Source organism: Anneissia japonica, unplaced genomic scaffold, assembly GCF_011630105.1.
Source record: "Anneissia japonica isolate Jap-2015-1 unplaced genomic scaffold, ASM1163010v1 scaffold1946_len758022_cov188, whole genome shotgun sequence".
Lineage (NCBI taxonomy): Eukaryota > Metazoa > Echinodermata > Crinoidea > Comatulida > Comatulidae > Anneissia > Anneissia japonica.
In genome coordinates this window covers 469,338-483,931 of record NW_022694730.1, presented here as the reverse complement: position 1 = coordinate 483,931, position 14,594 = coordinate 469,338, and the positions used below count along the sequence as shown (strand labels likewise).

The 14,594-nt window shown below is 33.0% G+C and overlaps 1 protein-coding gene across 2 annotated transcripts in view; it reads left to right on the top strand.

Annotated features, from left to right (window-relative positions):
* The first annotated feature begins 3,222 nt into the window (after window positions 1-3,222).
* The window catches only part of LOC117101209 (stAR-related lipid transfer protein 5-like), a 34,628-nt gene continuing 23,256 nt past the window's right edge, over window positions 3,223-14,594 (top strand). The window contains exons 1-3 of one of the 2 annotated variants that reach the window (XM_033241121.1): window positions 3,223-3,889; window positions 5,081-5,104; window positions 12,088-12,137. In XM_033241121.1, coding sequence (XP_033097012.1) covers window positions 3,683-3,889; window positions 5,081-5,104; window positions 12,088-12,137 — 281 coding nt within the window. In that variant the 5' untranslated portion in view covers window positions 3,223-3,682. The remainder of the gene's footprint in view (window positions 3,890-5,080; window positions 5,105-12,087; window positions 12,138-14,594) is intronic. The other variant, XM_033241123.1, reaches the window with a different exon arrangement.

The following is a 14,594-nucleotide window of genomic DNA, read 5'->3' as shown; positions in this document are numbered from 1 at the left end:
GGGGCGATGTTCCCATGAAGCTCTGACAAATTAGAACTTTTTAGAACTGTACCGTATTGCTAAGGCCCGTAATCAATCGTACAACCTCATATTCTGTAAAACTTGAATATGATTTTTTTCGTTATCCCTAACGAATTGTGTTGATTCCAGCGCGGTGGGAGCTCTTTATGATGGGGGCCGGTCCTGCCGCCGCAACTGGTACCACCACCAGGCTAATTTCAATCGTCGCGCAAAATTAGATTTTGTTGAAAACTGACGGTTTTATTGAATTTCAAAAATATAGTTTTATCCATTATTGCAGGCCTGTAGCCAGGATTTGTGATGCAGGTGGAGGGGGTGCACTTGCGAGTGAAGCACCTTAGATTTACCGTATTTAATAGATTTCTGAATCCCATAATTCATGAAAATTCTATTAAACTTTCCATTCATTTGGGTGTGATTAGGCACCCGAAAAGTAACGTTTAATGTGCATCACTGTGGGCAGTGGCGGACAGGGGCCCACCCGTTCCGGACCCCATAAATTTTTCAAAATAAAAAAAAAAACAATTGAGAAAAAAAGAAAATTATATTTAAATATAATTCTGAGAATGCCATCAGGTGCCATAATCATTAATTTTCCTACCTCAACCCCCAATCATGGTGGTGCTGAGGTGGTGTAGATCCATCTGTGAATGTCCCTCCCTGAGCCCCTTGTATTTAAAATTTCTGGATCCGCCAATGTAGGCATTACGATACAATCTTTATTCATCTCACATGGGGCAATTCAATAAAAGGATCTAGATTATATCATATCTTTTTGCTTATATGAATTAGTCTGCAGTCACCGAAGCTGATCAATTTCCAACAAATTAAAAATCAACGGCTAGAAGAGCTGGTAAATGGACTGCAATGATGCATACATTTCGCGATTTAAAAACGATTTTAGTGAATTAGTAAAGGTTTAAGAAAGTGGATCTCCTGAAATTTGGGTGGTGTGTCCGCACCCCTCTGCACACTCTCTGCCATGTCATATATTTACCTGAACTAATAGACTACCAATCTTAGGCGTTTTTCGATTGGTTGGTAAAGTTCGGTTTCTACTATAGAATCGCTCACCCTATCGGAGACAGTCGCCAACAGTTTTGTCGGGAAGGTTGAACTTTGCCGATTGCATTGCAGACGAATCGGGGTGCTTTCCCGATTGCGTCAGGGCAGCTAGCAATGCATTCTGATTCGTCTTCAAAGCAGTCTGCAAAGCAATTGAATTGAGAATTGAAAATATTCGAAATCCTATACTCTTCTTTATTAAGGCATGCTTTTGTCAGTATACATGTCGCTTTATTTTTGTTTTGTTTCACATAATAAAATATGCTTATCAACTACAACGTTCCAACTCCTAGAGAGTTCATTGAATACAGTCAGAACAAGGACCCACCCCCAACTCAGAAAAACGTTTCAGACAGTATTTATATGACGTGACATATATATTATTTTCTTAATTTTAAAATCATGTATTTTTATGTTCGTACATTTCCTTATTTTTTTTATTTGTCATTTTATAATTGTATATAAACAGTAATTTAAACAGTACATTCAAATTGTAATTCAGCCTGAACTGCTATTTTATATGTGAATGAATAAAAGATACCGACTAATTAATATTGTAATTTGTTCCCTTCCCCCCACTTGTATATTTTAACTTACTGTTTTGTAATACGTCGTATTCTGGTGTATTTTAAACATTTTTAAATATTATTACTTTAAAGCATATTGTGCATTTCAATTTTTTCTTAAATTTGCAATAACGTCACCATCTTGTATCTTGTCTTTCTTTTTATCTCAATTTGCACCATTTTAAAAAATTGCCCTTTATATTGTGTTAATTATTACAGTCTCTCATAATTTTCAAGATTACTAAATTATTTAATAAAAAATAAAGATGAACATGAGTTTATTATAAGCCTGTACGGTATTCAATATTTTTAGCAGAATTTTAATTGCATGATTTATATATTAAAGGAGCATGTATGTATGTATAAATAAATAACGATTTTCCATGATGACTACAAGTCCTTAACAAAACAATATTTGTCGACGAAACATCAATGAAAAAAAAAAATTGGCGGAATGTCTGTCGGCGAATTTGGTGTCGGTGAATTGGCTGTCGGCGAACAGATTGTCGTCGAAACGACCTGTCGGCGAATTCCGGTGTCGGTGAATGTTCTTTCGGTCAACTGTCAGTCGGCCACAGTCCGCCTGAAAACTGGCATTCGGTGAAATGACATAGTACCAATTGGGGTCGCCCCTGTTTCAAAATGGCCCATTGTTGCCATTTGGCCTTCGCTTTATTGAAAAAACTATTCATCGAATGACTTTTAGGTCCTTTAAATACAATGTAAAATAGTAAAGGTACAGTATACAAATACAGGATTATTTAAAGGGGCGGTTCCAGAGATGTCCGAAAAGGGTGGGGGGTGGGGGAGTAGGGATTTAAAGGGGAGAAGAAAGTGGGGCCGATCGAGATAACGATAACACACCCTAATGTGTTCTGGGGCATGCACCCGCAAAATTTGTTGTTTTCTAAACACCAAAAAATAACATCTGATGCGTTTTAGGCAATCAATATTTTTATTTTTCTTTCTTTCTTTCTTTCTTTCTTTCTTTCTTTCTTTCTTTTTTTCTTTCTTCTTTTTTTTATTTTACTTTCCAAAGGGGGAAGGCCCGCCACGCCCCCCCCCCCTTCTCCCCTGATTTATACGTCCCAGGGCCTAGCCAGTGTTACCAATTTTTTGGGGTGCGTGGTGCATTGGTGAGCAAAAATGGACCAACTGGGGTATGGTGGTCGCCTATAACACCTGGCAGCGTCAAGAAGGGGAAGACCAGTTTGGATCAAACCTTTGGTATTTTGTAAGGGTTCCAATAGATTATTACTGGTTAAAATTTAAAGAATTAAGATTACTATTTAAGTTTTATTACACAAAAATATATATTCAGTACATTTTTCGACTGTCTTGAAAATGTACTTTGATTTCGTAGTACGCCCACGGTCACTTTCCCTTTAGACACGGGCCTGCGTCCGTTATTAATTTACGAGGACGTTTTGTTTTCATTATAATGTTTATTTGAAAGCATATCTTACATGAGTATAATATGTGTAGGTCACATTACTACTGTAATTCAAATCTTTAGTCTTTAAATTTATGAAGAGCGCCATCTGTTTTTTTTTTTTTGTTATGCTTTACAGTACAGGTGGTGGTGGTATGGTATGTAGGCCTAGTATGAGTCTACCAGGCTGTAACCAACCAGATAGTCAATAGCTTGGAACATTTATATTTTGAAATAGGCCGATTGATTTATTAGGCGATCACCTACGTAAGTATACTTCTAGGGTGATGTATAGTAATCTGAAAACATAGCTGGACTGGATGACCCAACCAGGCTGTCTTGGGTTCATTTCTCCCACAGAGGCCTAACTTTTGAATTTGGCGCTGATGGTGACGTTTTGAGCGGATGCTTAATGTTTCGTCATGATGAATCACGTAACTGTATGCCTACGGCTTGTCAAGGAATCCTACTGCATGACCTGAGTTAGCGATTCAATCACCAGCTGTCTGGTGTAATTTCAGATACATATTTATAGCGTTTTGTTAACAAATAGATGACAAGCGAGGCGCTTTGAAACAAGAATCGATTGAGAAGCATTATGAGAAGCAGTGTGTTACGAACTATCGGCAGTACCATTACATGTGTGTTGGTTGGTGGTGGTGTATTGAGCGCCGTTGCTGGGTGTACAGAAAATACAAGATCGACATCTAAGATGGGGGTAGATTATACTGCAGAATCTAACGATGTTTCTGAACGAGTTTGGAAACTTTATAAATCAACTGAGTGGAAAGAAGCAAAAGTGTCTGTGAGTATGATTTTATTATTATTGATTTTCAATTTAGTTTTTGGGAATAACATTACATATACAACAATGTCATTGAGTTGCAATAAATATTTTACCTGCATGGTAGGAGAGATTTTTTTGCTTCTAAATCATAATAAATGGTAACTAAATTTTTTTTATTTTGTTGAAATTATTTTTAATTATTTAGATACCCTAGGAAAATCTAACACAACTCAACACCTTCCCTTGGGATTGTTCATGCTTGGAGGCTGTAAAATTGATTTTTTATGGTTGTGATTTTGTCCTGTGGGTCTCATAATGTTACCACTTTCACAGCATGGTCAAATAAACTACAACATTAAGCTTGTTTCTTTTCATAATTTTCTGTTGTGGGAAGACTAGTTAGTTCAAAACATTTTTGTATGCTTTGTACTTGTGTAATGTTATAGTAAATATTAGTAATATAAAAATAATTTTTTTGTTAATCTTATAAATAAAAATTGGGGTTTTCGTAATCCAAGTTAAAAATATTTTCATTTAATTTCTTACTGATATAAAAATAATGAATTATTTGATTTCTTTTGAATTATGTTAATTATTAATTGGAATGACATTGAAAAAGTAAGACATATTAAAAAATGAGTTTTTTTAATGCCCAGCCAATATATTGTAAGTATAGAGTACAGAATGCCAAAAATATAATAAGTAATTTATTTATGCATTTGATAATTAGGGAGAAAATTTTTTTTATTCTAATTTCTCATTTGAAAAGCTAATTTTTAAACTCAATATAAATAATCAAATAAAATATTTAATTTTGATTAGTTCAAACATATTAGCTAAAACAGATGTAATTATATTTTGTTTAAACTTTAATTAAAATTTTGCAAGTCAACTTTTTGAAAAACATCTTGTGATGTGTTAATTGTCTTTGTTTAGTGTTGAAAACATTTTTTGTAGCACCATAATTACTGTATGGTATAAAGTAATTTCTTACTAAATAAAGTTGCAAACATCGCTGCAATATTGTGTTCACGTTGTCCAAAACATTGAAAAGTTTGTATAATGTCATACATAGAAATGGGTAATTTTTTTGTATTGTAAGATTTTTTAAATTTTATTTCTTAAGGGTTCATAATAGTGTAATACGAGAGTGGATAAATTCTTTGTATTTTAAGATTCTTTTTTTAATTTTTTAATTGCAAAACACAGAAGGATTCGGCAGATCTCACACGGGTGAGTATGTGAAATTTAACCTGAAAATATTTATCCAACTTGTTTATGACACCAAAGTATTTTTTTTAAATTATCTTAATGATGTTTGCATTAAAAATATCACCTAGAATGATGCGTTGCTCAACATGGTGTGTTCCTATTCTTCTGATACTAGCCCGGTATCATAAACCTAGACCACAGAGCTAGTGGCTACGATATGCGAGGTCTCACTACAAAATGAGTCTCATCATTAGAAAATCAAAAAATGAGTTTATATTACATTTTGGTAGATCACATCATAAGCTTTAATTTGGTCTTTGAATGGCTTCCCTATGATAAATAGATCCAGAGATTTATTAAAGTTTACGAGTATAAGAACCAAGTTTTGAGAAAATCGGCCTCAAAGATAAACTAACCTGTACAAATAATAGGACTAGAATTACAGAATATGCAAAGAGAAGACTGTTTTAGTAAGAAAATTCACTTAAAAAGTACACAATCATAAAATATAAGTATCAAGTTATTAAAAAACATTAAAATAAAAATTTTGTAAAAATGTTGCCTTTGACCTATTTTTTGTGAATATCTCAATATGATTTCACCAATGATGCGTCTCATTTCGTGGTGAGACCTCACAAATTAATACCCAAGTAGGAACAGATACTTTAATAATATTTTGAGTGATGCGTTCATCAGGAAATTCAGTAGGAATGATTATTTGCACTTGCATGAAATCAGGTGGAAACCAAACCCACGACCTCCAGACAGCTAATCTGGTATTGTAACCACTAGACCACGAACTGGGATTGAAACTAGCAGCAAGTTGTTCTGTGGTATTCTGAGTGATTTTTGCATCTGGAAACTCAATAGGAAAGATGTTTTTTCTCAACTTGACTTTTTTTCTAATTTTCCAGGACTTTTGTTAACAATACGGTGTACCCTTTAATTCCGAGACCCTCCAATTCGAGATCACTTTTCCAAAGACCAAAATAACAATCTTCAACCTTTTAACACAAAGCTAGCCCTCTAACTGGAGACCAACCCCAAGACCACCCCAATTTTTCAGGTCCGAAAGATGGTCTCGAATTGGAGGGTAAACTGTATTAATTTATCAATTAACAATGTTGATATAGTTGATATTCATTTTTGTTTTAATAATTAGGTGAAACTTTAAATAATTTATCCCACTCCCTGCTATAAAAGCGCATCAAGGTATTTTACGCTATATAAATAAGTTCACTATTATTATTATTATTATTATTATTAATTTTATTAATATCATATCCCTTATTCTGATGTTGGTATACAGTAATATCTCCCAATTACGAACTCTCGATTTTTTCGATGATGTCATTATCAACGATTGTTTTTAACTATAAAAACACTTAAAATTTATTTGAAAGTCTTCAAAAATAATTTAAAATGTTATATCAGCTAAGAAGGAAAACATTTAAACCAATAAAGTGACATAAAACTAAGTTTAAAGCAAGAAATATCGATCATTTTCAGCCGTGCATGCTTGTTCAGGCATACTGTACAGTAAAAATCGCACTTTTTGTTAATTGAGGGCACTATTCACATAGATTCACGATTTTTTTAAAGACCAAAATAACACTCGTTTTGGCCATTATTTGGTCATGTTTTCATTTGGAAATCACTTCAAATGAATACAGTGAGCACAGGTAATTAAACTTCTGTAAAATCCAAGTAATTATTCGTGAAAAAATTTTTCTCCCTTGGCAAGGCTTAGGTTTACCTAGCCCTGTAATTTGTCATAGGCCTAGGCCTACCCTCACTACACTGAGATGCTATGAAACTTTGAACTCTCTTAATTACAAATTTTCTCAATTACGAACTCTGTTGAGACGGAGGGGTTCGTAATTGGGAGGTGTTACTGCTATAGCCTAGCTTCCCAAAATTCACTGCATGTTATTGCCAACAGCCTTCGCTGATTGGTTAGTCAAATTGGGGAACCTCCCCAAGTCCTCCCAATTTTTTTCGGGGATAACTATGCATTATTACAATTGCAATGAAAACAGTGGCATCGCATATTTATTGTATCAAAACCAGGCTTAAGGGTGCAAGCTTTTTGGGTTAATGTCTGTTTTTTGCTACTAAACTTCTTAAAGTCAGACTCCGGAGGAAAAAATTTTTTTGATATGTTGGAGAACTGATTTTTCCAAGACAGAAAAAAGGTGTTTGACGAAAAACTGGGGAACGGTGAATGAGATACAGATTTTTAATATTTAAAACTGGGGGAATAAGGTGTAAAAATGGGCAGTTACGCCCCTTTTCCCCCAGTTTTTAAATATTTAAAAATCTGTATCTCATTCACCGTTCCCCAGTTTTTTGTCAAACAACTTTTTTTCTTAGAAAAATCAGTTCTACAACATATCAAATAATTTTTTCCCTCCAGAGCCTGACTTTAAGTGCTGTTTGTTTTTCTACAAGTATAGTGTATTCTCAATTGTCATTGATATTCATCAGATTGGCAAGTTAGTACAGTACATGTATTCCTTTTAATATATATTTTTTATGTTGTTATTGTAGTTTATTATTACTATTTTAATGTATTTTTTACGAAGATTAGTGATCCAAAAGTTTTAGCAATAAATAATTAGGAGAAACATGCATTTTTCCATCATGTTTGTACAGTAAGCCTCGGCTATGCAGCTTACGTAGGCGCACTTTTGCCTCAAATCCTAGTACTAGCTAGGCTTACATGTCAAGATTCCGTGTTCTTCAGGGGAGTATTCATCATCGTTAATCTAAATAAAAATGCTTTACTGAGTTCTGTAGTTGTTCTAAATTAAGAAAATATAAGCTCGCTTCGTCTTTTTTACGGCAAAGTTTAGTCGTATAATGGACTATAGATATATTATATTGCAAAATGCAAAAACCCTTTGAAGACAACAAACATTACAACATGCACAAAAACACATTTAATCGTCACTGTTAAAATCAAGGTGATTTTGGACCACATACTCACTGCTTTTAGCTGATTAGTTAGTTAAATCACTCTTGAAAAGGGAAAACTACTGTATCATAACCTTTATTAAACCCCATCTCCTGGATTTATGTTTAACACTGTAGGCATACGTGCAACAAGAAAAGATATAGAGCAAATATATGTCAGGCTTATTGGTTAAAGATTAAACATTGTAATGATTACTATCTCAATATCATACAGTAGTCATAATCATAATCATCATCATTACCACCACTATTTTTCTCACACTCAGGTTGTTAATTTGAAAAGTTTTCATCTCTCACTATGGTACTGTAACTCCCTTTGTTAATACTTGCGTATCCATTTTCAATTATCATTAAATATTATTAAAATTGATGTAGTGATATCAACTTTTTAATTTGCCAATTTCAATTGCACTGGAGTGACAATTTAAGCCACAACTGCATATTAAATTTGCTTTCTCACGTCGTCTATCCTTTTAAATAATGAATTCTTTAATGCCTAATAAAAACATAAATATCCTGAGCCTCTCAGTTGTTGTTTTGATGAAGTAAAGTGACTAGCCTCCAATAGTAACTCTTGATTTAAACAACAGGTTGTAACAATCCCGCTTTAACAAGATCAATAGAAACCATTGAAGGATATAGTTGGCTATTTCGTAATTAAGAAGTCCGTGGGCACTTATGTCTGACGTGACTTTTGATTCTTCACAGCCTAGCTTTCGCAATTTCCTCGTTAAAAAACAAGATTTTATTGGCATGAAGCCGACATCAAGTTTGATGTATAGCTCTTATGGAAGCCTGTTTGGAATTCCATGCGTGTACTGTGCAGCATATGTTTTTTAGGTCTGTACAGTAAGATCAAGGATTTTAAAATCAAGGGGGATTGGGCGTAATTTTCATTTCAAAATCTCTAAGTACATTATTGGAAATTTTTAAAATTTGATTTAAAAATCTTTCTAAAAACTCCCTTTGGATTCGCCACTGTCTGGTGTATGTGCTATATAAGAGTCTTTAATAAAATGCACTGTAGTGAATCTACAAGTGAAACAACTCCCTAGGTGGTTTCTATATACTGTAGTCTAATTAATAGTACATTTAACTTTTTATATTACTTTGCACTTGCAACAGAGAAATACACATTATATTAAACAATAGTCTACAAAAACCCTGTATTGTTATCTTTATTATAAGATACACTTGGAGCTAACTTAAAAAATGTATATGTTATTGTAAAAATGTATAATGTTATATTCAAATATTTTTATCTGATTTGCTTATTATAGCTGTGAAACTCTTCTACTGTATAATATGATTATTGTCAATTAATTACTATCCCGTTATACATCATTAGCCATTACCATTATTATTGTGGTAGTACTGTCATGAATATCATCATTGTTGTCATTATCAATATCATCCTCATCATTATCATCAATATTTCTATATTTTTGGCTTTTGTTGCTGTTGTATAGGGAGAAAAAGTGTAATGTCACGTTTCCTCGTTACCAGTTTTGCTAGGCCAAACCTAGTGCACTGAGTTTTGTAGTATTTCCGTAACTTATATATTGCATCATCCCGTTTTATTTTGGAAAGGCACTAATATTAAATAATCTATTTACCATATATCGTAACTTCACCTTCATTTTTGAATCATAAGTTACAATATAAAAATAAGCAATTTAATATCTTCCAGAGCGTAGGTCTAGGTGTCAGTACACCGCCGACATATACGTCATTAAATCACTTTTTTGTAGAAGAAATGTACAAGACGATATCCATGAGCAATATTACTTTTAAAGTTAGTTATTTAATTTATTGTTGTTAGTAACTTTCAAGTCAACATAAATGGTAAATACCATGCCATTCATAACTCTACTGAAGCCAAAGTCTAGAGGCCTAGACCCCGCTAGAAGAGGCCTGGATTACAGTACACTCAAGTTTATCAAAAGGATGGATAAAGCCGATTCAGATTAACGTTACGTTAGTACTTTTTTTAAAAAATAAAATTATTCCTCTGCCTAAAGGAGTGTTTAAGTGAACTTGTTAATTTCTTATTTATAATAAAATTAAGCCAACCCAGTCTGGCACATACATTAAATGATGAACAAAGTTAAATAAACTATGGAATTTGTAAATTATTCTAAATACTGAATTAGTGTCTGTATTGTATACCTTCTGCAGTCGCAGGACGGAGTGAGTTGATATTGCTTGATCATGGTGAGTGGCAATGAGCATATTAACATTACCATTATTTATATGATGTGATTGCATATGCACTAAGATTAAAAGGATTGCAGACAATTCATGAACTTGTTTGTAAATAAAATGTATTTATTTTTACACTTTAAAAATATAATACAGTACATGCTGAGGTTAATTTTCACAAACATTATACATACGCTGTAAAGTATTAACGTCTACAGTTCAGCAGTTGCAAGATACAGGAAGTTAATATTGCTTGATAATGGCATGTGGCAATTAACTATAAACATCATTTTTGTAAAGTAAAAATGAGCACATTACTGACATTTCTTTTTTTATATCTGTACTTTCAAGTTCGCAAGAATTTGATATTTGCTTGATTGGGTCAAGTGTTCCATTATTATTATTATTTATATATTTAAATCAATTACAAATGATAATTAAAATATGTGTATAACAAAAGCACATTACTGAAATTATATATCAAATAACAGTGGAAATTATCTATGAATTTTCTGAACACTGTCCCTTAGCTGACTGCCGATTCTATCTGCAGGAAAAATATAAGAGATTAAAATTAATACTACATAAAGGCTACAGCTATCTAGGCTAGCTAGACCGCCAAGTCCTACTTTAATAGCTAGGCCTATATAATGAACATTTGGGCTAGCACCCACCACCGACCCGAACGGGGATACTCACTGAAATACAAGTCTACAAGCGGGGCCTATGCCTCTATACTTTGGCTGCAGTAGAGTTAAGAATGGTGTGGTATTTACCATTATGCAAACTTGAAAATCACTTAATCTAACAACAATGAATCACATAGTAACTAACTTTAAAAGTAATATTACTCTTGGATATCGTATCGTACATTTCTTCTACAAACAAAGGATTTAACGACGTACGTGTACGGCGGTGAACCGATGCTTAGGCCTACGCTCTGGAAGATTTTAAAATGCTAATTTTTATAACTTATGATTCAAAAATAAAGGTGAACTTACGATATATGATAAATAGATTATTTATTTTCAGTGCCTTTCCGAAATCAAACGGGAAAATATAAGTTACAGAAATTCTAATATTAATAGGTACTACAGCTGTGCACTAGAATGCAACAACATGGCCGATCAAGGTTTGTTTGGCCACCGCGAAACTGGTAGCTAGGAATCGTGACGTCATGACTTTTCCCTATTGTTTGTGATTACATAGAAAAAAAATTCTGAATGGGTTCTTAAGCATTATGACATGAATAATGTTTAATGCTATTCATAAAAGTCTGTTAGCAGGGTTGTTTGTAACTATAGAAATAGAAAACTAAGGGTTGGTGTTAGATATTATGTGGGTAGGTAGATAATAACATTGGTAAACTTCCGACTGTAATAATTAGAGTGGACTTTAAGGATCGGCAAGGGGTTAATAAAGGTAGGTGAAATTAGTTTTGAGTTGGTGGAAAGCTTCAAGGCTCCGCCCACCATAACTACATTCTTGTGTTTGTGTTGGCACTTGGTTTATATGGAAATTGTTATTGTCACCGGTAAAACATTATTCAGAACTTTAAATAATCCAAATAAACTAAACCTCATAGGACAGGTTGAATATTAATTTTAAACAGTTTCCAAAGAAAACCACCTGTGCACTACCACCTTCCCCCTTCCCCAAAAGCCTATGATACACCTGCATCTGATTTATTATTTTGTATTGCACTTTTGAATATAGTGTTGTTGGCCATTTGTGTATTGAAATATGCTGCTAATGAAAAGACTATTATTATTAAATATATATATGCAAACTGTTACATTGAAAATTTTCCTGTTCTTTTCCCTCAGAAAGAAGTAAAAGTTTCTTACAAGAAATCTACGGAATTCGATGGCCATGCGTAAGTCTGATATACAGTAATTTTTGTAAAGAATAAAAGATGATTATGTATGAAAAGTGTGTTGAGAGTGATGATGATAATTAGTTTAGATCTTAATGATGGTATCTAAAAACAGTATCATATCATGTGACAGTATAAGACCTTGGCATTTGATTTATCATAAGATTAAAGAATGACTAATACAGTACTCTTATTGCCAATTTTCCATTTGTTTCTACTTTTTTTATTTTTACATTTTTTTAAAGGTAACCAAGGTTAAAATAGTGATATTTTCTTTTCATTTGCTGTAATTATAATAATATGTACTTTGATCTGGCATTGACTAGCTGAACATGCTTTTCAAATTACCAAAATATACTAACTATGCATAATTTATCAACATTCAAATGTATCTTAAAGAAGTATTTTTGTTTTTATGGAAAAGGAAATTAAATCTCCTATTAATGCAATTTATTGTATCAATAAATAAAAACAAATTTAGTTTAAAAAAAAATTATAAATGTTATTTGAAAATTAATATAAAATGATATGAAATGTGATTTGATTAATTTTTATATTTCTGTTGAATAAAGATTTAATCTAGTAAAATTTTGAAAACCCCTTAAATAATGTTTTTTTCAATGAAAATAAATTTCTAAATAGACACTGATCAGAGTAATTTTAGTTTTGTCTGCATGCCAGTTTAAACTGAAAACATCTTGTCTGGTAAAACTTTGAAAAGAAACTTGTTCAACTGTCATCAGAAACCAAACAAATTTCAATTTCAGTGTTGCCCTCACTTTCCCCATTGTACCGCCATCATTCACCCTCTCTCATATCAATACTTGCATTTAAGAAATTCTAAATTAAGCAAGGCAATGTAAATACAAGCAGTATAGAAAAAAGAAAGAATACCTTCATTATTTTCATGCCCACCTTGAAAATATGGGTCTGTAGAACTCTTTCAATGTTATGATCATGAAGGCATCTGTGGAATCCTGTTTTACAGTACTTCTAGGAAAACACCAAATTTTTGCTATGATTTACAGTATAACAACCATATTGGATAATGTGTGGCTATGCATACACTAATTTGGCTGGATGATTCAATGTCCTTGGAATTTTAGGAATATTCTGAAATTTCACCATGACGACATATGTATTGCTTATGGTCATCAAGAATTATTGCACTCAATATTTTATTCATAAGTGATAGGTTATTCATATATTATAACAACTATATTTTCCTCCTTAGTTACTTGTTATGTATTTATCAAAGATAATTATATTTTTTAATTTTGTTACCCTAGTCTACCCTTGTCGCAGCTTCTCCCAGTATCTTTGCTACTGTAGAAATTTACTTGAAATAAAAAAATACAAGGTTCCCAAGCTTGCCATGCAATATCATCTTTATAAAACATACAAAAATAAGGTCAAAATTCCTTATATCTCTCGGGTTTCAAAATATTTGGCTAAAGGCTTCAAAAGGAAAAGTGCGTCCTTAGCTAGGAAAACAATCATTGAAGGTAGGTACTGTTTGTAAGCCACTGGGCACCTTGCTATAAGTAACAAGTGTACAACATCTAAAAGGAACAGGAATTGGGCTATCAAGTACAGGATATAGTGCACAACCAAAGGTCATGACCATTAATAGAGAGCGCTACATTTCTTGGTGTGAAATCGACATTAGTTGTGACATCATAATATTGATGCTTTTAACGAGTAACCCCATGTAATATGTTGAGTACATATCACCTTGTCAATGCCTCATGAAAAGAAGTTTTTTCATCAGATTTTTTTAAATGCTTCAACTTGTGTTCTGTACTATATTCATAGAATGAAATCTGATTTCTTGATTTTTTTAAAACATGATTTTAAAATATTTTGTTATGGTGGTTCATGCAGCCAGAGCTGATCAATTGTGACCCTCATCATAATATAGTAAAAGAAAATGTAAAAATAAAAATTAAACTAAACCATAAACATAACATGAAAGGCATACAGCCCAGGGATTTAACCTTATTAAGCTGGGGGCCAGTTACAATCTGTTGAGACCAGCAGCGGGTGGGAAATGGCACATTCAGACTCAAAAATTAGTTTTCAAAGCAGTGTTTTCAACAGAATACATGGCCCTGAGAGTGCTGGTGCCGCAAATGGTTAGGCATTGCATTGCATCATATCAGCGCCCCACTTAATCCATTATTTTCCCTCTTCCCATGTCAATACCTTACGCAACTAGATACAGCGAGCTACACTTGGAAAAAAGCCACATTCTTGTGTAAACAATGCTAGAGCAGGGGTGCCTAGGTGGAGTTTCTATAAAAATCAGCCGGAAAATGATATATTTTGATGATATAGCTGATAGCATCACTGGCTTATAAGATACGGTCCCTTTCACTGTCATAACACAATGTAGAGTTACAAAAAGAATTCATGGGATTTTTTTCATAGTATCCAGTTTTTTAATTTCGACCACAG